This window comes from Hippichthys cyanospilos, chromosome 6, assembly GCF_059441005.1.
Source record: "Hippichthys cyanospilos isolate Australia breed blue-spotted pipefish chromosome 6, RoL_Hcya_1.0, whole genome shotgun sequence".
NCBI classification, from domain to species: domain Eukaryota; kingdom Metazoa; phylum Chordata; class Actinopteri; order Syngnathiformes; family Syngnathidae; genus Hippichthys; species Hippichthys cyanospilos.
In genome coordinates, this window is record NC_142374.1 from 13,890,547 (window position 1) to 13,908,964 (window position 18,418).

An 18,418-nucleotide genomic window follows, 5' to 3' on the forward strand; every position below is an offset into this window, starting at 1 on the left:
AACGATTGCTGCCGGCAGTCACGTACCACCGCTCCTTTTTTACCTGATCTGCTCAGGGTCACAGCTGGACTGGAGTCTATCCCAGCTGACTTTGGCAGGGTACAACCTGGACTGATCTCACAGCACATAGGGACTAATGGGTAGTCTGCATAGGTATACTACATAAGTATTGCCAATTTAAAGTCTTCAAATAAGCATAACATGCTCTTGTTTTTTTGTTTTTGCTTTTTTAATAATGTGGGAGGAAACTGATGGACCTGAAGCTAACCGTAAAAATAAAATTAAATGAATACCTACGGAACCTGTCAAGTAAAACGCTACTTCAAATGGAACCGGATGTTGACACATAATCAAAGACAAGGCTTAAACACCGATTTTAATTAATGTTTGAAACAAATACACCATTAACAATGACAAGTCATCCAATAAAATGCAGAAGAACTATTTATACGTGTTGTCGAACAAGTCATTTCGCAGCACGCAGGAGCACATTTAAAGATAAACTGCAGAGTAGAACTGAAGCTAGCTCAACCGTTTACCTTGAGACCGATGAAAAGGTTGAGATTTATCATCCAGGAGCTGAAAAAAACCCTGTCAGCATCCTGTGGCTTTATTTGTCTGAAGACAGAGAAAGAGATACATAATTATCACTGTGTTAAAACTGTTACATTTGCAAGGACAAAAACAGATGATATCATTTTTCAGGGGCACCTTGAATTGAGCCTTTTGTAGCAGTTACAAGTTGAAAATACAGGAAATACTGATGCTGCAGTGCGCAGGGAGTATGTCACATCATACAGTATATAATGCCCAGCGACGGGCTGCGACTTGCAGATCTGGGCTAACGTCACAATGAGGAGGAAACCCCTTGTATTGCCCCTAGACCGCCCCTGTATCGGTTGTGCAGGCGTAATTGTATGCCCACCTCATCCGTTCACGTTCTTTACTTTAGTTTCAATTCCGAGATTGGGGAAGAGAGATTTTGCAGTGAGCAGGCCAAATCAACAGCAATGGTTCATTTATTAGTTACAAAGTTTTACTGTAGAAAATATTCATGCACGGGCAGGACCGCTTTGATAGGACGGATGTGACTGCATTGTAGAGTATTGGCTCTCAAGTTCATTCTGATGTCAGGAAGACCCCAGTTTTTAGCTCCTTCTTTCACTATGCTGGGTGGCTATCATGAAGACAAGAAGTCAAGATGATGTATTGAAGGATAATTCGTGGCAGGTCAGCTTTAAGAGAACGTCGCAACGAGGATGCGGCATGCAGTAGTATTGGCCCTTTAAAAATCTGCCCTTTAAATGAATTTCCAGTTGTCTCGTCTGGCAGACATCTTCCCACTTCAAGCGATAAATGTCCCGCGGGTCACTCTGAACCAATTAGAGGACCCGAAAGGTGCGAACTTCCCAGGCTTGTCACCTGGCTCCAGAAATAGGAAACTGAAATCAGATCGTTTCAAAATGAATTTGTATTGTTTCAATAGTGTGTGGCTGGCAAACCTGAGCTTAAAAACCTCGGGTATTTTATTCTGGCTTAGCAAGACAGAGAAACAGAAATCTTATTATTTGGATTATAATAATAACAACAATTACCCACAAACATTTGGAGGCTGCGCCGCCGAGTTACACACTAATAAATGAAGTAAAAAAAAAATTGTACACGCAGGTCGGTGATTTTGATAAGGTTTAGGCTTTCAAAGGACTTGAATTTTCTCATGGCACACCAATGGTAATGCCAACTAAAACTAAATAAAGTGTGGAGGAGTGGATGGCAGGGACATTGTCCATACAGGCTTGAGTTTCGCAACTCTTGTGTTGGTGGGAAAAGGGGAAGCTTTTTCAGAGCTAAACAATCTTCCATCCTCCGGAAAAGGGCAAATTCAAACTTGTTTGGATGGGAACTGATATTTGCTTTTTTGCGCTTCATCCCTTTAACCTTTCTGGCAGCCGGATGAACGGCAACATGGCCTTCACATTCATTTTGCCCTCCTCCTTTTTCTGGGTTGGAAGTTTAGTGGCTGGCTTACATGCACTATGAAGCAAATTTCCCACAAATTAGAAAATACAAATCACATTTAATGTCACATCAGAAAGAGTGCATTCATCAAACAAGATGGGGAGTCATTTCCTCTTGCCTCAAATTTGAGGGCAAATTAAGGTCAAATATTAACACACTGTATGCGTGCTTTACACATGAAACTATAAACATAAGACGAGTCAAGAGCTGTATAGAATTTCATGGCTGTGCAGCTCCGGACCAGCGCTGGCCTGCACTCTGACAACACTGGCTGCAATTCAAACATTCCTTCTTGCTATTTGGTTTTTAGTTTGTTCTCTCCCAGCAAACATACACACACAAAGCTCCGCTCGTCAATCCACAGGGGATACACATTCACTGATCACCCAGATGCATTCTCAGGGAAGCCCATCATGGATTGGTGAGGATATACAGTGTGTAATTAGAAGCTCATGAGGACACAGCTGTTATATCAGTTGCTAAATGATTTATATTTATCCCATTTTGTCATTTTTATACAGTTAGTAAGTGAGTAAGTCAAATCAAGCTGGAAAGAAATATGCACCTAAACATTGCACAGAAAAACTATTCAACTTTCATGGGATTACTCAACAAATGTCTAACTTGTTTTATTGCAATTTGCCTGAACAAATATTACCAGTAAATGTTTTATAATGCCCAGTTAGACCCCAGAATTCACTATTAAGTGGTAGTTTCCCCTATTTCAATTGGGATTTTGATTATTTCGATGAATCAATTTATTGTCATTCACATCCATCAAACATATCTTTTCATAGTAATTATTATTTTTACTGAAGCGTACTAGAAGAAGTAATACACTTGGTGTGTCTGAAACTTAGACACACCTAACAGATTTATACTGGGGGACGTGCCCCAGTAAAATAAGTCTGGTGACGCGGGTGGTTGAAGTGTCACTTTGTCAACATCTCAGTTTTGTACTTTAAAATAAGAAATATTGAATATGTTTATATCAGTGCAATAAAAAACAAAAAGCACAATCTACTAAAAGCTACAACAAGAACTGTGCAGTACCTCTTTGAACACTAGCAATATATGAATTATTGTGGTTATGAATTACAGTGGTGTAGAAATGTACCACACTGGAAGCTGACTTGTATATTATGTACGCTTGCTGTGAGAAAGGAACTTTGCTGTTTCAGCTTCCCTTTACATTTGGATCAAACTGATTCTTGTCAGTGGCAAACAAAGACCCACAAATTCAATATTTGCACCCCGTCACAGATGATTAGTGACGGTGGAATACATACTACTGTACAGTATATATAATGTGACGAATGGTTCGTAACAATAACAGCAGGTAAAATTCAAGATCCAGACAGTTGGAAAATAAACACAAACACTCACGTGCCATGTCATTCTTACCATTGTGCAGCGTCCAAATCCTTTGAGACTGCTTTTGCTTCTTTCCTTTATAGAAGGGAGTCAGGGTGACATCTGGATAGAGGGACAATTCAGGTTTTTATTTTGACAAGATGTTGGAAAAATACGAGACAAAAATGAAATATGGAAGCATGGTGGTTTATTGGCTAGCATGCCTGCCTCACAGTTTTGAGATTCAGTTTTTTATCTCACACTTCTTTGAAAATGTGTGTAGTTCAGACAGAACAAGACAGTACAGTAAAGGAAAAATTTACTTTTAAAATTCAAACATGGAAGCCTGTCGATTCTTTGTGTCGGTCCCACAGACTCCCTCTCAGGTTTCGTTGGGGTCGGTTCGACCGTTTCCAGCTCTCCCTCCAACAGTGACTGGCGGTAGGGGGCCTTGTAGCGTTCTGTCGCCTCCAAGAGGACCTTGTGCATTTCGCACTTTTGATGGCAGGAGAACAAGAGAGATGCAAAAGTTTGACTGGTCGCTCTCTCAAAAGGCATCATGCAACCTGAGGAAGTGAAACATAGTCAGATGTAGTGCCAAAAGAAAAAATTATTAACCAAATATTCTTCTCTCACCTGCGCATCTTTCATTGCATCGGGATTTTTCCTCTTTTCCTTTCTTAAAATTGTCACAGTGCTGGAACTCTGAACGTCACAACACGAAATTTATAAGTATGAAACCCAGCACACATACCTGTAACTATTTAACTCTTCATGGCTTACTTTCTCCATCACTGCATTTAATAGCTGTAGGTACTTGGTGGGCATGCTCTGGCGTGTTCATTCTGAGACTTGAAAAGAAACAAAAAAGGACAAAAGAAAGATGGCGGTTCATAATTTAAAAAAAAAACATTATATATTATATATATATATATTATATATATATTATATATATATTATATATATATTATATATATATATATATATATATATATATATATATATATATATATATATATATATATTATATATATAATTAGATTGTGCAGGTCTGCCTTAAAAAAATGCATACTACAGGGAGACGTGAAGTTTAAGTCATTCACTGCCAGCCAAGGAAAAGTGGATCTTTGACATCTATAGCCGTTAATATCAGTGAATGAGTTAGTAAACGAATACAATGAATGATTCGATTATAAATGCTTGGAAGTGTTTTTCACGTAAATAATTACTGTAATGATAATGTTTTTTTCTGTGTCAATCATAATAATAGTGTAGCACAGGTTTACAAAAACAATTTGAAGGACATCTTCAAACCTGTCAACTTGAAGGGAACAATAGGGTGCACCTCTGCCTCCCTCTAGTTGCTGTACTTGGGACTGCGTTAGGAATCCAGTACCATTACACAAGGAACATGGTATCATTTGTCTGCTGCTTTCAACTGTCTTTCCCTTGGCACATGAATTTGCATTGTTGACGTGTCTGCCTTCCGCTTCTTTTTCTTTATTGTCATCTGTGTTGAAATTTGAAGAATCCAACTTCTTAAAGATATTATGAGTCTTGGGTTTGGGTGACAGGCACTCACCTTGAAGCAGCTGAGAGGGTGTAGCAAAAGCTGGGCTGGATTTTTCAGTGGCTTTTATGTCAAGCTTCTCATCTTCATCTTGTTTTGGATCAAGGATTCCCAAAGATGTAACTTGACAAACAGATTTCACCAATCAATGACCAATTCATTTCGACATTAACCGTTAACATCTAATTTAAATGAAGTTGCGTTCATGCCACTGACTTACTGGTCTTTTTGCAGGTCTGCAGTATGAACCTTGTTAACTTTTGGACTCCCTCATTTGCATCTTCAGCGAGCAGACTGATGATAAGCGGCAGGCCGCCACACTGCACCAGCTGGCGCTGGTGTTCCTCTGTGGATCATGCAACGAAAAAGTGCACTGTATGAGAAAGACACACTCTTTCGTGATGCTGTACAACAACGTTATGATGAAAAAAATTATGCTGTCATCATTTTGGGTGACAGACGGCCAATCACGGCTCACCTGTTTTTAAACTTGCATTAAGCCGTTTGCAAGCCGTGCCGTGATTGGTCGTCACTTGAGCCCTTAGCAACTGTCATGTCATTTTCAGTCAACAACAAGTGGCAAAAATGCCGACCCTGGGTATGGGTAAGAATGGGGGAATTTTGCTGCTTATATGCTTGTATCTTAGGGTCTTGTTTTCAAGTGAGGGTAGGATGGAGTGAGAGATCGAAAGATCACGTGTGATGCAGACTATGTCATGCTAAAGAAAGAGCTGAGCCGAAAGGCAAAGCTCTGTTTACCAGTCGATCTACATGCCCACTCTCACCTATGGTCACGAGCTGTGGGTTGCGACCGAAAGTACAAGATCCTGGCCAAGCGGCTGAAATGAGTGTCCGGGCTCTCCCTTAGAGATAAGGTGAGAAACCCGGTCATCCGAGAGGGACTCTGTAATGAGCCGCAGCTCGTCCGCGTTGAGAGAAGCCAATTGAGATGGTTCGGGCATCTGGTTAGGATGCCTCCCGGACGCCTCCCTGGTGAGGAGTTCCGTCCATGTCCCACCAGGAGGAGGCCCCGGGGAAAACCCAGTACAATTCCAAACGACTGTTTAAGCTTCCTTCTTCCTTATTGTAGCACATATCGTAAATACATGCATTTAAATATTACTGAATTGTACTTTGGCGGGGACTATTTGGCTATGGCGTTATATTTGTGCCACAATTACGCACGCGCGGAAAAAAAAATTGAGCGGAGAAAATCAAACTGAGCGAGCGAAAACAGATTTTGAGAGCAAGAAAAAAACTATTGAGCGCGTAATGATAAGAGTTTGAGCGCGCGCCGATGGAGTTTGAACACAGAAAAAGAAATTGCTCGCTCAAAATTCCTTTTTGCTCGCTCGCAATAGCCCTCTCTCGCTCAACATCTCGCTCTCGCTCGCGATACTCCTCCCTCCCTCGCTCAACATCGCGTTTGCTCAACATCGAGCTCTCGCTCGCTCGAGTCGTCCTCTGCGCTCGCTCAGTTCTGTTCACGCGTTACGTTTGTGCCACAAAACCAGCCAATCAGAGCTTGTAAAAGCACATTGATTGACAGCTTTGTATCCAATGAGATTGCTTGTTGTGTTCACCCGGAACGAGCAAACGAGAGTGCGTCACATCGACGTAGGCGGGAGGGGTGGGCTTATATTATTAAAGTACAAAAACTAACAAGGTATTTCTGTCAAATGATACAATACAGTAATAATAATAATATTAAAAGTAATTCTCCAGCCCAAGTCCGTGTTGACGCACACTCGTTTGCCCTTTTCGGGTGAACACAGGGCAAACGAGAGTGCGTCAACGGATAGCGTACAAGCAATCTCATTGGATACTAAGCTGTGTCAATCAAAGTGCTTTTACAAGCTCTGATTGGCTGGTTTTGTGGCACAAACGTAACGCGTGAACAGAACTGAGCGAGCGCAGAGGACGACTCGAGCGAGCGAGAGCTCGATGTTGAGCAAACGCGATGTTGAGCGAGGGAGAGAGGAGTATCGCGAGCGAGAGCGAGATGTTGAGCGAGAGAGGGCTATCCCGAGCGAGCAAAGAGGAATTTTGAGCGAGCAATTTCTTTTTCTGTGTTCAAACTCCATCGGCGCGCGCTCAAACTCTTATCATTACGCGCTCAATAGTTTTTTTCTTGCTCTCAAAATCTGTTTTCGCTCGCTCAGTTTGATTTTCTCCGCTCAATTTTTTTTTCCGCGCGTGCGTAATTGTGGCACAAATATAACGCCATATTTGGCAGGCCGCATGCCACATTGGACGCACAATCAAAAACTCTGTAGTTTCCACAGCCACTTAATTCCTTACCGGAAGCTTCAGTGCAATGGCCCAGCAAGACAAGCACTGTCTGTTTGTCCATGAAGTTGAGGTGTGGGCTAAGCAGCAGGGGAATGAGATGATCCATTAGAGTATAGCGGGCCAAAGCTGAACTGAGTTTTGCTGTGTGGAAATCAGAGACAAATGAGAAAATGTTCCACTGAAATGTTATGTGGTTAATCCTTACCATTGTTAGCAATACAAGCTATCACAGTCTTGATTGTTATTATTATAAGACGGCAGGATGACGGGCTTGTGTCAGATTCAGATGCCAGACGGATCAGCATGTGAACAAGGGTCTCTAACAAGCCCATTCCCGCAAAGCTCTCCTGAACGCGCTCTGAAAACACATTAAAGATGGATATCATACAGAGCTTTAGTTTGACAGTTTGTAATGTTGACTTGACTTACCATTGTTGTCAACGGTCATCGCTATGAAGGAGCAAAGGTATTGAAACACCTCAGCGCATGGCGAAGATATCTGCTGAAGCCACATTTTGATTTGGGGAAAGGATGACACACAGACACGCTGAGCTTCCTCTGGAGTATGTGTAAAGACAACAGTTAGCAGAGTTCTTCAGTCAAGCATAATGGTCATATTTATTGATCCAATATATCAATTCCATTACCATTCTGAGGGTTGTTGACACATATACAGAGTGCATTTGAGACTGACGCCCAGAAAAAAACATGAGCAGAGTCAGCGGTAGATTCGGGAAATATGTTCCTACAATGGTATATACACAGGAACTTAGAGGGGACGTGTTTTCTGTGAAAATAAAGCAATTGTCTATTTGTACCTACTTGAAAAGATTTAGCAAAATGTCCATGCAGCCAGTGGTTTGGGCTAAAGTCTGTCCTGCTTCTGGAAAAATTAAAATAAAAAAATGAGATTTATGCTCAACATTCCTTTATTTATATTTTAAATAAGCCCGAGTCTTACTGTTGTTGGCTACCAACACAGACAGTAAATAGACAGAGACACGCTTCTGTTCAAGCAAGGCATTTTCTTCCTTCATATAGTCACAAATGTCCAGAAATAGCTCCTTTCGGCACAGGGTATTCTTGCAGTAAACTTCAAGAGGTAAAACACAAAGAGGGCAATTACTGCATGGATTTAACAATGCAAACAGTACAGTAATATTTTGGGTCTTTAATCTAAAATGATCAAATGATGCCACTATGAATTGTATGGTATTCAGCACAAAGTACGTACCACTGGCCTCTGCTAATGTGCAGAGAGTAAACAACGCGGTCAGCTTCACATTTGGATGAACAACATTGGATTTGAAAAGGTTGTAAATGAACATCACACCTCCCATTTCTCTCAGGAGGTCTACATTATTCTCTGAAATAAAACATACTCAATTAATAAAGAAGGGGCCATTTGTTTTGTCAGGTATATGAGAATCTCAAACAGCCACTTGAACATGAATATAAGACACCAAGAATTTTGAAAATGTAATGACAGGTTCAAATTCAATTTTGTAGTTTGTTGAAATTGTTTTTATGCTTATCCTCACTAGGGTCATTGTCATGCTGGTGCCTATTCCAACTATCTATGGGCAGTAGGCGGAGGACACCCTGACACAGAGACTAACGACTACTCACACTCACAAACGCGTCTAAAAGGGGAAACCGGAGTACTCGGAAAAAACTGACACTGTCACAGGAAGAACATGGAAATTCCACACAGGACGCCCGGAGCGGAAATTGAACCTGCGATCTCTGAACTGTGAGGGGGGCGTGCTAACCACTCCCCCATAGAAAATCTGGCCCAAAAGAAACAAATCTTCAGAATAAGTAAAACAGAATTCCTTATCTCTCTAAAAATCTTTGAAATCTTTGTTTGGTCTAAAATCCCTTCTCCAAATGGGTTAGGGTTTCAGTTAAAAATATCCACCAAGGAATTTATATCAGCCAACGAGCTTTCAAAATAAACATTATCGGTGAGATGAACAAAGTTGTCAGTTGAATAAGTCGTGTACTTTATACATCCATTATTTGTTTAAATATAATCTTAAAATCATTTAAAATGCTCATTCTATGTTTTTGATTTTGTATTTTTTTAATTCTGCAAATATTGCAACCACTTATCATGTTAGCACTATGATATAGAGATGTGGCAACCATTTTCCAACCTCGTTATCAGCATAAAAACATAGGACTGGTTGAAGTCCTGGACTAGTCCTTCAAAGCACACACTGAGCAACATTATAAAAGATGAATACAACAATACAAAACCAATAGAACAGGGTATTTTGTGTATATGATGTTTTATGGTCTATCAGATTCGAAAGGTGTCCTGAGAAAGATTTCTTGCCAGACCTCAAAGAGAAGGTGGAGCATTTGTAATTAAAAAAAAAAGGCTCTTACCTTTTTTCTCACAAATGGAGTTGATGGTGATGAGGGCTTGCTTTTGCAGATGTGGATGGTTCATCTGGAACCTCACACATTCCAGCAAAAAACGGAGATCTGTCTTGGTGGCTGTCATCACAATCATGAAACGACTTCACAATCATGAAGCAATACTGTAGCTGTACATCAGTACATACAAAATTTACACAGCCTCTGTTCATATACAGAGATCACTGATTCATAACCCCAGTGTGCCAGAGAGATTTATTTAATTTCGCCTATTAAGTCAGAAAACTACTAAACCAAATGATGTATCTATGTTAATCTATGTCGGCAGCCCATTGACAGGAAAAACAATTAACAACTTGATAACAGAAGGTATAATAGATAAACCATTTACAACAGGATAGAAGTGTTGTGCGCAACTACAATACATCTGGGAGAGTATGGAGCCCAGGTATACAACATTTCAATGTACTTTATATGGTTTTGAGACATTTTTTTTTAGTCCGATGGTGTAACCTGAGATTTGCTTGATGTAAAATATGTTATTTGACTCATAGTTTAGTTCGTCAAATTTTTCAATTTAAACACTATATATATGACTTACAGCTGTGGCTGCTGTTGGAAATTGCAGGATCATCAGTGTTCTCTTCAGCTGTTTCTGTACCTTCAACTCCCAGGTGATCCATTACTGCAATTGTTGAAATGCCTTCAGTACAGCCAACTAAGCAAAGTCATAGCTTAGTATTTATAGCTAAACATTTAGAGTTAACGAAATTGAAATTAATATTTACAGTGTAAAAAAAAAAACGTCATGACCCGCCAGAAAAAAAAAATTAACTGAAGTAATACAGTTACTTTAGTACCAATGTCCACATTTGGCCTTTAATTATAGTTAGCCATAGCTAAACACTCTTCGTGTTTAAGAAATCAAAATTTAATCATTGATGCTTATTTCTAAACTTGGACCACAAATTGAATCAAAAGGTTTACCTCAACTGTGTAAATTATGCTTTTTGTTAAAGTTCTTTACGTAATTAAGCTAACAAACTAAGACTCCTGCACGTGTCACTTGTACACACAAAACATGGCGTCGCCAAAGACAACCAATATAGTTGACCAACTTTTCAGTAATTCCTCTTAATTTTAAATTCACATCTTGGGTAAGTTCTTAAGGTAAATTCTTCTCTTTTTTAACTCATATATTGAGTATTTATAGTTAATAAAAAAATAACTTCGAGAACTATCGAATCCGGAACTGCGTCACTGATGACGTCTTACTTCGTTATTCCATGCCTACCTGTCTTCGGAATCGCGGTGTTCATTATCTACTTTGCTAAACCGCCTGGTGTGTGTTTTAATCAGTGACAACGACTAATTTATTTACGACCTAGATTATGTTTCAATTATTGACCTTCTCATTTGTGTTTTGATTAACCGAACGTCTAGATTATGCAGAACTAGCATGCTAAGCTAACGTTAGCTCGAGTCACCTAGATAGATAACAAAAATAAACATGCTTTCACCTTTCGACTAATTTCGAAAGTTGCACGCCCCTGACCTTACCTTTTTGTTCTCGTTGCACAGGCAAACTACGGGTTAAGTTTACCAAAGCTTAAAAGTTTTAAGAAATGTTGAGGCGTTCGTACGCCAGCATCATTGAACGACTGAAAAGAAGAGACTGCAACGTCCCAAATGCAATCCAGGTTCTTATTTCGTCTCTTTAACTCATTTAAACATTTAAATACATTTGTTTTAACAAATTCGTTTTTTTTTTTTTTTTTAGTTCTGCACCATCGCAGTGTTCCCCAAGCAAGCGCACCAGCATCGTCACTCTTCACTCTGCTGGGACCTGTCGTTCAGAAGAAGCAAGCACAGGTTTTGCTCAAGTGTCACGTTGACAACTGAAAGTGGACGTCAATACTCAACACATCAGGATTATGACTTTCAGATCAGCCGAGTGCAGATCGACAGCATTCTGAGGGCAAATGAGCAAGTAATCACTGTGGCACAATGTGCCTCAATGCATGTATGTGGTTTGAAATACCATAACTTCCTGGATTTTTAAAGTGTTTATCGTCTGTTACAGAGTGTGCGCGTGCAAGCGCTTGATGGACGAGGGCTCAGCCTTGTGCGAAGGTTTGAGAGCAACCACTTGGCTGCCAACACGCCCAATGAAGACCGACGGAGTGCAGCAACATGTTTGCAGGTATTCAGACTTTCAATTCCTGTTCCCTCTTTGAATTCCTCTTCTCAATAGATCTTAAGGTTGCTTTTTCAGATCTGGAATAATTGAAAATGAACTGTGTGTGAAAGCTAATTTGTTAATAAGTGTGTGTTGATTACACAAAGAAGGGTTTGTTCTCATAAATTTTGAGCAGTTTTTATAGTTATGAGTGTCAGCCCCAAGCATTTTTCTTACAAAGCGGAATAATCACTCTTAACAAACCTCGGCATTTTCACCCAAGATAATCCTATAGAGATATAGAACTGGTCTATTTCTGGCATTGATCAGATGCGAGGGAAATTGTTGAGATCCATCCAATTTATTTTTAAGTGTGCGCTCTGCTTACATTGAGATGTAAATGCCTCTGCCCAGGCAAAAGGCACGCTCTTTGGCGTGTTTGATGGCCACGGCGGCTGGGCGTGCGCACAGGCAGTCAGCGAGCGCCTGCTGTACTACATCACTGTAGCCATGATGCCTAAGCGCAGCCTGGAGGAGCTGGAGGCATGCATGGAGCACGGCAGGCCCGTTCCGCCCGTCTTGCAGTGGTATAAGCACCACACCGACTTTACTTACCGCGATTCAGCCTCCCTCTACATCCACCACCTCAGAGTCTTCTGGCAGGAGCTTCTTGACAGCCATGAACATGAGGAAGGCATGTGGTTAGTGACAAACATCTCACTGCTGTACAAAGACAAATACTAGATGTTGAAAGTCGAATTAATAGACGCGAAAACAACTGCCTTAAAACAGATCTCGTGCTATGCATGAACAAGACATTTTTTGGTGTTCTAATCTCTTGTGATTTTGTTGTACAAGATGTCATCCTATCTTCAATAGACATGCCATACTGTATTTCCAAAGGTTGTCTTTTCCCCCCAGTCCTTCGGATGCCATGCATTATGCCTTCAAACGTTTGGATGCCGACATATCCTTAGAGGCTCAAGTTCCTCTGTCCAATGACTTGATGAAGAGTACCGCCATCCAGGTAACATTGAAAACATTTCATTTGCAAGGCAAGGCTTACATAATTCACCTGTGCTATTGTAATTTAATAATTAAAATATATTATTTTGAATGCATATTTTCATTGTATGTTCTACAGTTATTATGTTTTTAACAGTCAACGAGGCCCTATGAGGGAAACTTGATGTTGCCCACTGTGAAAATGAGTGCTGGGCTAATATATATCTGACATATATTTGCATATGGCTCTATTTCCAGGTTGCCTTTTCCGGGTCAACAGCCTGCGTGGCTCACATTGGCCCAGAAGGCATCCACGTAGCCAACGCCGGAGACTGTAGAGCCGTGTTGGGTGTTCAGGAAGCCGACGGCACATGGAGCGCCGTGCACCTTTCTCAGGACCACAACTGCCAGAACCAGGCTGAGCTGAAGCGCATCAGGGCCCAGCATCCAACCACAGAAAAGCAAACTGTGGTCACGGATGACAGACTTTTAGGAGTAAGTGATCCTTCATTCACCAATTACAAATTGAGATCAAGTGATTAATTATAACAATGAATTCAACTTTTAGCTATATTTATCAGGATGATTTGCATGTTTTGTCAACGGTTTGCCCACTACCATAATTCAAAGCAACCGCATGGCTTTTAACATAAAGGAGCCACGCTATGTAATAATCCAACATGCCAAAAATTATGCAATCATTGACAATCATTGCTCCATTGCTTTGAACAGTTCATTCTTTATCCGTTCATTCTTTCATTTTCTAGAGCGGCTTAAAGCAAAGACCAAACAAAAGGAAATGTGTTTGAAGTGAAAGGAGAACAATAAAATAACACTGGCAATGTGATTTTCAAAAAAAAAAAAAAAATCACTCCATTCAAGGCAGTGCTTCTCAATTATATTTTGCGTTGCCCCCCATGAAAGAGAAATAATTTTGAGCACCCCCACATGAGATTATTATCTGTAAAAATTGTATATGTAAGTATACCTAAAACATTGACACAAGGAAAAAGCAATATAAAAAAAAAACTAAGCACCTTTTTCAGCATTTATATAGGTTAAAGGGTTGTCTAAGCAGAAAAAAACCTACTTTATCACTATTACGCTTCACATGGCAAAAACAAATCCCTTTCCATGGGGTCATCCACGCCCCGCCCCAGCATCACCTTGCACCTTGGTAACATCTTCCACCATTGAGGAAAGTCCAAATGTTTTTTTTAATGGTTGAATTGGGATCTACAGGTTTTGATGCCATCACGAGCATTCGGTGACGTGAGGTTCAAGTGGAGCCACGAGTTGCAGAGGAGCATCCTAGCTGGCCTGGAGTCAGACATGGACCCCGACTCTCTCAACCTGTACCACTACACCCTGCCCAACTACCTGACGCCACCTTACCTGGATGCGGCACCGGAAGTGACGTACCACAAAGTCAGTCCCCGGGATCGCTTTCTGATCCTGGCCACAGATGGCCTGTGGGACGAGCTGAGCAGCCAGGAGGCCGTGCGGCTGGTCGGCGAGCACCTGAGCGGTGTTCACTTGCAAGTATGTGTATTCACAAGATGCATGTCATACACAAAGGTAGACTTGTGCAACATAACAATAGACAGACACACTCACTCACGCACACACACGTTCTTTGCTTGAATTCAACTATCATTGTCAGGAGTGCACATCATTTTTTTCATGGGTTACCAGGACGTGGTGCTTGGTGCTCCCCCTTTCTCGCATGAAAAAGTTTTCATCAATGTCATTCTTAATGTCGCTCCCACATTGAGCGCACTTGTCTGTATGCACATAGCGACATCGCATTATTCAAACCTGCTTTCTCAAAATGTTTCATAAGTCCATCAGTTACGGTTTGCATGGTTTGTTCGGGACCTGGTTTAATTAATCAAAGTCAAAGGTAAATTCTCAGTCACGGTAGAGTAACAGCATGAATGCTCTCATTCACGCCCTCACGAGAGTGATAAGCAGCCAACAGCCAGTCCAAGCCAGATTTATTCATCAAACAACCTCAGAATTGGAAAACACAGGCTGCGCCTAAGCAGGACTTGAAATATCTGCTCTGCCGCCGTGCGCCATGATCAATTCCAAAGTTCAGAAAGCACCAAACTGGAAAAAAGTGATCTAAATCCAAATTTACAAAGATAAAAACACTTCACGTTGACACAATTTAATTCTCCTTTGCTGACTGATTGGATGAACCCAAAATCAAATGCTTCGCTTTCTCTGTGCCATTGTCATAAAGACAAAAAGAGCAAACACTTACCTCCTGTTATTTGGCACTGTAAGGCATATACAAATGTACTGTATATTGTATATCACTGTTTGACTTACGATTCTATCAATTCACTTAAAAGTTAAAATGAATATTGTATGTACTCACCCATTGTAAATGAAGCATGCAATGAAGTTTTACCTGTGCAAACTTTCCACAAATGGAGCTTGGTTTGTTTACGGAAGTTTAGAAAACTTTTTTTTTTTTTAATCGCTTGAGTCGGTTGTGCCCACGCAACCGCAGTTTGACCTTCCCGGGTGGCCGTGTCAAACAGTAGGCAGGGGTGTACTGTGTCCTTGCGTTGACGTGACGCGGACCATTAGCTATTGTTTCTTTGCTAGCCATAAGTTGCGCTACATTCACATGCTCTTTTCATACTTGTCAAATAGAAGGATGACTGAAAACGTTCCACCCCGTATAAAACGCACGTGTTTTGTCTGCTGGCTGAGGACGTGAGCGGTAAATCTTGCACCACATTTAATGTTCTAATGTTCAGTTCTTTTATTTTGGTTTGACAATAAACTTCAACTACAGTAGAAGGGACATTAAACGTTGACTTTTTGAAAGAGTTGTTTACAATCTGCTAAAGTACAGCTTTTTGTCACAGCAAATATCAGTACGTTGATATATGCCAATTTACAATACCTCATCTTGAAAAACTCTCCTCAGTAGTATTTCAAGGCACAGATAACATACAGTAACACGCATCTCCCTAAAGGTCTCTCTCACGGTTTCATTCCCCAGTCTCCCGTCTCCCAGTCGGAGCGCCAGCTAAATTTGGGCCAGCTCCATCAGCTCCTGCTCAAGCGCCAAGCCCGCGCCTCGCCCCCCTCAGACACCAACGCCGCCACGCACCTCATCCGGCACGCGCTGGGTACGGGCGAGTACGGTGAGCTGTGCCAGGAAAGGCTGGCGTCCATGCTGGCCCTGCCGCAAGACCTGGCTCGCATGTACCGCGACGACATCACGGCCATCGTGGTATATCTGAACACGCAAGCTATTGGTTGACTGGCTTGAGTTTTCAACACAGACGTCATTTGAATTCTAACAATTGTTCCATGATATTGCATTCATTTATTTCCAACTGTCTGTTTTCTTCATTCTGTAGTTCTTCTTTCAGTATGTGCTAGAGTGCTCAGAATTCAGCCCTTGGGTCATTCTACAATCAGCACTTTGTTACGTTTCTCCAAAATAAATACAAAAATATTGCTGATTAAATCATGTTCTGTTAAAGTTGTATTGAGACCAATATCAATATAATTTTAATATTAGTCTTTAATTACAAATTCACAAGTAGCAGGGTTTCGAATTAATGATGATGTTCGAGGTCTTGCTCAAAACCAGATGCGTGCTTGTATGCCAATAGATCAAGAAAAAATAGCTAGATCATGAAGACAAAAAAAATAAAAACTGGCAATTTTCTGTTCGTATGAATCTCATATTGACACCATTATGGCTGAAAGTATTCAAATAAAAGTAAAATTAGAAGGGAGGACTTACCTTTGGTCTGCGTGTCTAATTCTGATGAGGCAGGTAGCTCTCCCCTTTTTTTCTTCACCTTGATTGCAACAATGTATCAGTGTTGCTTGTTTTTGACACTCATTGAGTTTAATGTTTAAATGTGTATGATAAAAGTTAACAATAACAAGGAAGACATATCTCTGAAATCATACCAAAAATGCTGATTGCTTAGATTCTGTTTTTGCCATGTTATTGGATAAATAAGAATTCTGAACTGCTCCAAATGATGATTGAGGCACTTGTGTTTTTATACTGAATTGATACATTTCTATTCTATAAGTGTGATGTACAGTGGATGAGGTTGTGTCGGGCCCCACTGAAGGTCTTGGTACCAAACACGCGACCTGCCGATGGTTTTGATAGTTTATAGACTTATCTATAACTTTGCACAACCCTGTTTCAGATTGTATCATGTCAAGTCAATGTGAAGAGTTGTCAGATTACATTTTAGAAACGCACATTTAATGTTTTTTTTTTTTTTTTTTGTCTATTAAGGGCATATTTACGCACAGTATGTCACATTCTGAAAATAACGCACACATTGTTACTTTTGATTGCTTTTGACTTTTGTTTTTTTCTTTTACTCAGGTTGAATTATAGTCAAAGTTGTCCTTAGCGTCTCAGTTCTAATATTGAAATCAAAGTAATTTAGTGTAATTGTGGAAAATGGACCTGAAATCGGTGTTGTGATCTCGTGGTTTAGTTCTGCACCATTGAATATAGGTAGGGAACAAACTGTGTTTTGTGTGAACAGATTTAATGCCATTTCAAATGAAACTTCAACAAGTGTCATGTTTTTCCCGAGGAAATGAAGGTTGCAGATAATACAGTAGTTTAAACTGTGAATAATTATGCAATAATGGCATTTATTATTACGTACTTTTCTCCCTGGAGAGGCTGTTGAGTTAAAACTGCAATTTGTGCTGTATACCATGTTAGTTTAAAAAAAAATCAAATTTTGGCTCCATGACCTCCGATAGCCAGAAGCTGAGCTGCATTGTTTTTTGTTTACCACTATATTCTTTGTGGGAATACTAATTATGGTCACATCATAATACATAATTGCCCATAAATGTAATGATGAATATATATTTTATTACGAATTGCTATTTTTTAAATGAAGTCTTGAAAAAAAAGTACCAATACAACCCTACGGACAAATCCATGCATTGCACTGTTGAATTTGAATTTTCTCTGTCACAGTATGATTTAACTTTTCGGCAAATGAAGGGAAAAATAAAAGATGTACTGTATAATGTAAAGATGCATTATGTGCTTATTTGGTGACTGTTACTTCATTGTACTAGTGTAAAATTGCACAAGTTTGCAAAATGCGTTGCTGAGTCAAACCACTTTCGACCTGTTTTGTCAGCATTTTGAAGCTCCTATTTACAGTAGTCGCCATGCTCTCCAGCCACTTTTGCGACACCTCGGGTGTTATTATTATTTAAACAAAATAGCTACCAAAACATCCAGACAATTTGTGAACTCTGGAGAATTTTTAAGACTCCCTTCAGAGTCGGAGAGTTTCCGCCACCACTGTCAAATTTGAATGCAATTGTACCTTGATTTACAAGTGCCACAATTTAGCAGCTTTGAAGTTGCGATCAATCACGTTTGATCATTTTTTTTTTGTTTGTTTTTTTGTCTTTCCCCCTAGTGTTGTGTTTAAGTGTTTTATTGTACTGGAGAAGAATTGTATTTAATGATCAAATACATTACAAAGGTCTTTGAATCAAAATATGTTTTCAATTTCATATTGCATTCATTCAAAATGTATTCAGATGAATATAAGTGTTGACGAAAATAGAATAAG

The 18,418-nt window shown here is 40.1% G+C and overlaps 2 protein-coding genes across 6 annotated transcripts; one reads left to right on the forward strand and one right to left on the reverse strand.

Annotated features, from left to right (window-relative positions):
* Nucleotides 1-369: 369 nt before the first annotated feature.
* Nucleotides 370-11,288, reverse strand: terb1 (telomere repeat binding bouquet formation protein 1). Of its 3 annotated transcripts, XM_088418314.1 has the most exons (18): nucleotides 10,607-10,847; nucleotides 10,221-10,304; nucleotides 9,629-9,739; nucleotides 8,469-8,600; nucleotides 8,196-8,327; nucleotides 8,057-8,117; nucleotides 7,882-7,979; nucleotides 7,664-7,792; nucleotides 7,440-7,592; nucleotides 7,244-7,375; nucleotides 5,163-5,288; nucleotides 4,955-5,065; nucleotides 4,687-4,882; nucleotides 4,156-4,223; nucleotides 4,009-4,077; nucleotides 3,696-3,938; nucleotides 3,424-3,495; nucleotides 370-618 (listed from the first exon to the last, which is right to left on the reverse strand). In XM_088418314.1, the coding sequence occupies exons 2-18, from the start codon at nucleotides 10,300-10,302 to the stop codon at nucleotides 611-613; spliced, it is 1,923 nt and encodes a 640-aa protein (XP_088274440.1). In that variant the 5' UTR covers nucleotides 10,303-10,304; nucleotides 10,607-10,847; the 3' UTR covers nucleotides 370-610. The 3 variants fall into 3 exon arrangements, with proteins under 3 accessions (XP_088274440.1, XP_088274439.1, XP_088274438.1); XM_088418313.1 differs by lacking the exon at nucleotides 10,607-10,847 and adding an exon at nucleotides 11,180-11,288 and having other exon boundaries at nucleotides 4,687-5,065; XM_088418312.1 differs by having other exon boundaries at nucleotides 4,687-5,065.
* Nucleotides 10,887-17,864, forward strand: pdp2 (putative pyruvate dehydrogenase phosphatase isoenzyme 2). 3 transcript variants are annotated; one of them, XM_088418317.1, is made up of 9 exons: nucleotides 10,887-10,961; nucleotides 11,201-11,319; nucleotides 11,400-11,609; nucleotides 11,703-11,822; nucleotides 12,213-12,499; nucleotides 12,702-12,825; nucleotides 13,062-13,298; nucleotides 14,046-14,345; nucleotides 15,826-17,864. In XM_088418317.1, the coding sequence occupies exons 2-9, from the start codon at nucleotides 11,245-11,247 to the stop codon at nucleotides 16,087-16,089; spliced, it is 1,617 nt and encodes a 538-aa protein (XP_088274443.1). In that variant the 5' UTR covers nucleotides 10,887-10,961; nucleotides 11,201-11,244; the 3' UTR covers nucleotides 16,090-17,864. The 3 variants fall into 3 exon arrangements, with proteins under 3 accessions (XP_088274443.1, XP_088274444.1, XP_088274445.1); XM_088418318.1 differs by having other exon boundaries at nucleotides 12,720-12,825; XM_088418319.1 differs by lacking the exons at nucleotides 10,887-10,961; nucleotides 11,201-11,319 and having other exon boundaries at nucleotides 11,468-11,609; nucleotides 11,684-11,822.
* Nucleotides 17,865-18,418: the final 554 nt, after the last annotated feature.

Coding starts and splice junctions, on each gene's coding strand:
- terb1 (XM_088418313.1), bottom strand. CDS start 10,302: ATGGATCACCTGGGAGTTGAAGGTACAGAAACAGCTGAAGAGAACACT. Junction 9,740..10,220: donor TTCCAACAGCAGCCACAGCT/GTAAGTCATATA, acceptor TTGTGATGACAG/CCACCAAGACAGATCTCCGT. Junction 5,289..7,243: donor CCATTGCACTGAAGCTTCCG/GTAAGGAATTAA, acceptor CATGATCCACAG/AGGAACACCAGCGCCAGCTG.
- pdp2 (XM_088418317.1), top strand. CDS start 11,245: ATGTTGAGGCGTTCGTACGCCAGCATCATTGAACGACTGAAAAGAAGA. Junction 11,320..11,399: donor ACGTCCCAAATGCAATCCAG/GTTCTTATTTCG, acceptor TTTTTTTTTTAG/TTCTGCACCATCGCAGTGTT. Junction 12,500..12,701: donor GAACATGAGGAAGGCATGTG/GTTAGTGACAAA, acceptor GTATTTCCAAAG/GTTGTCTTTTCCCCCCAGTC.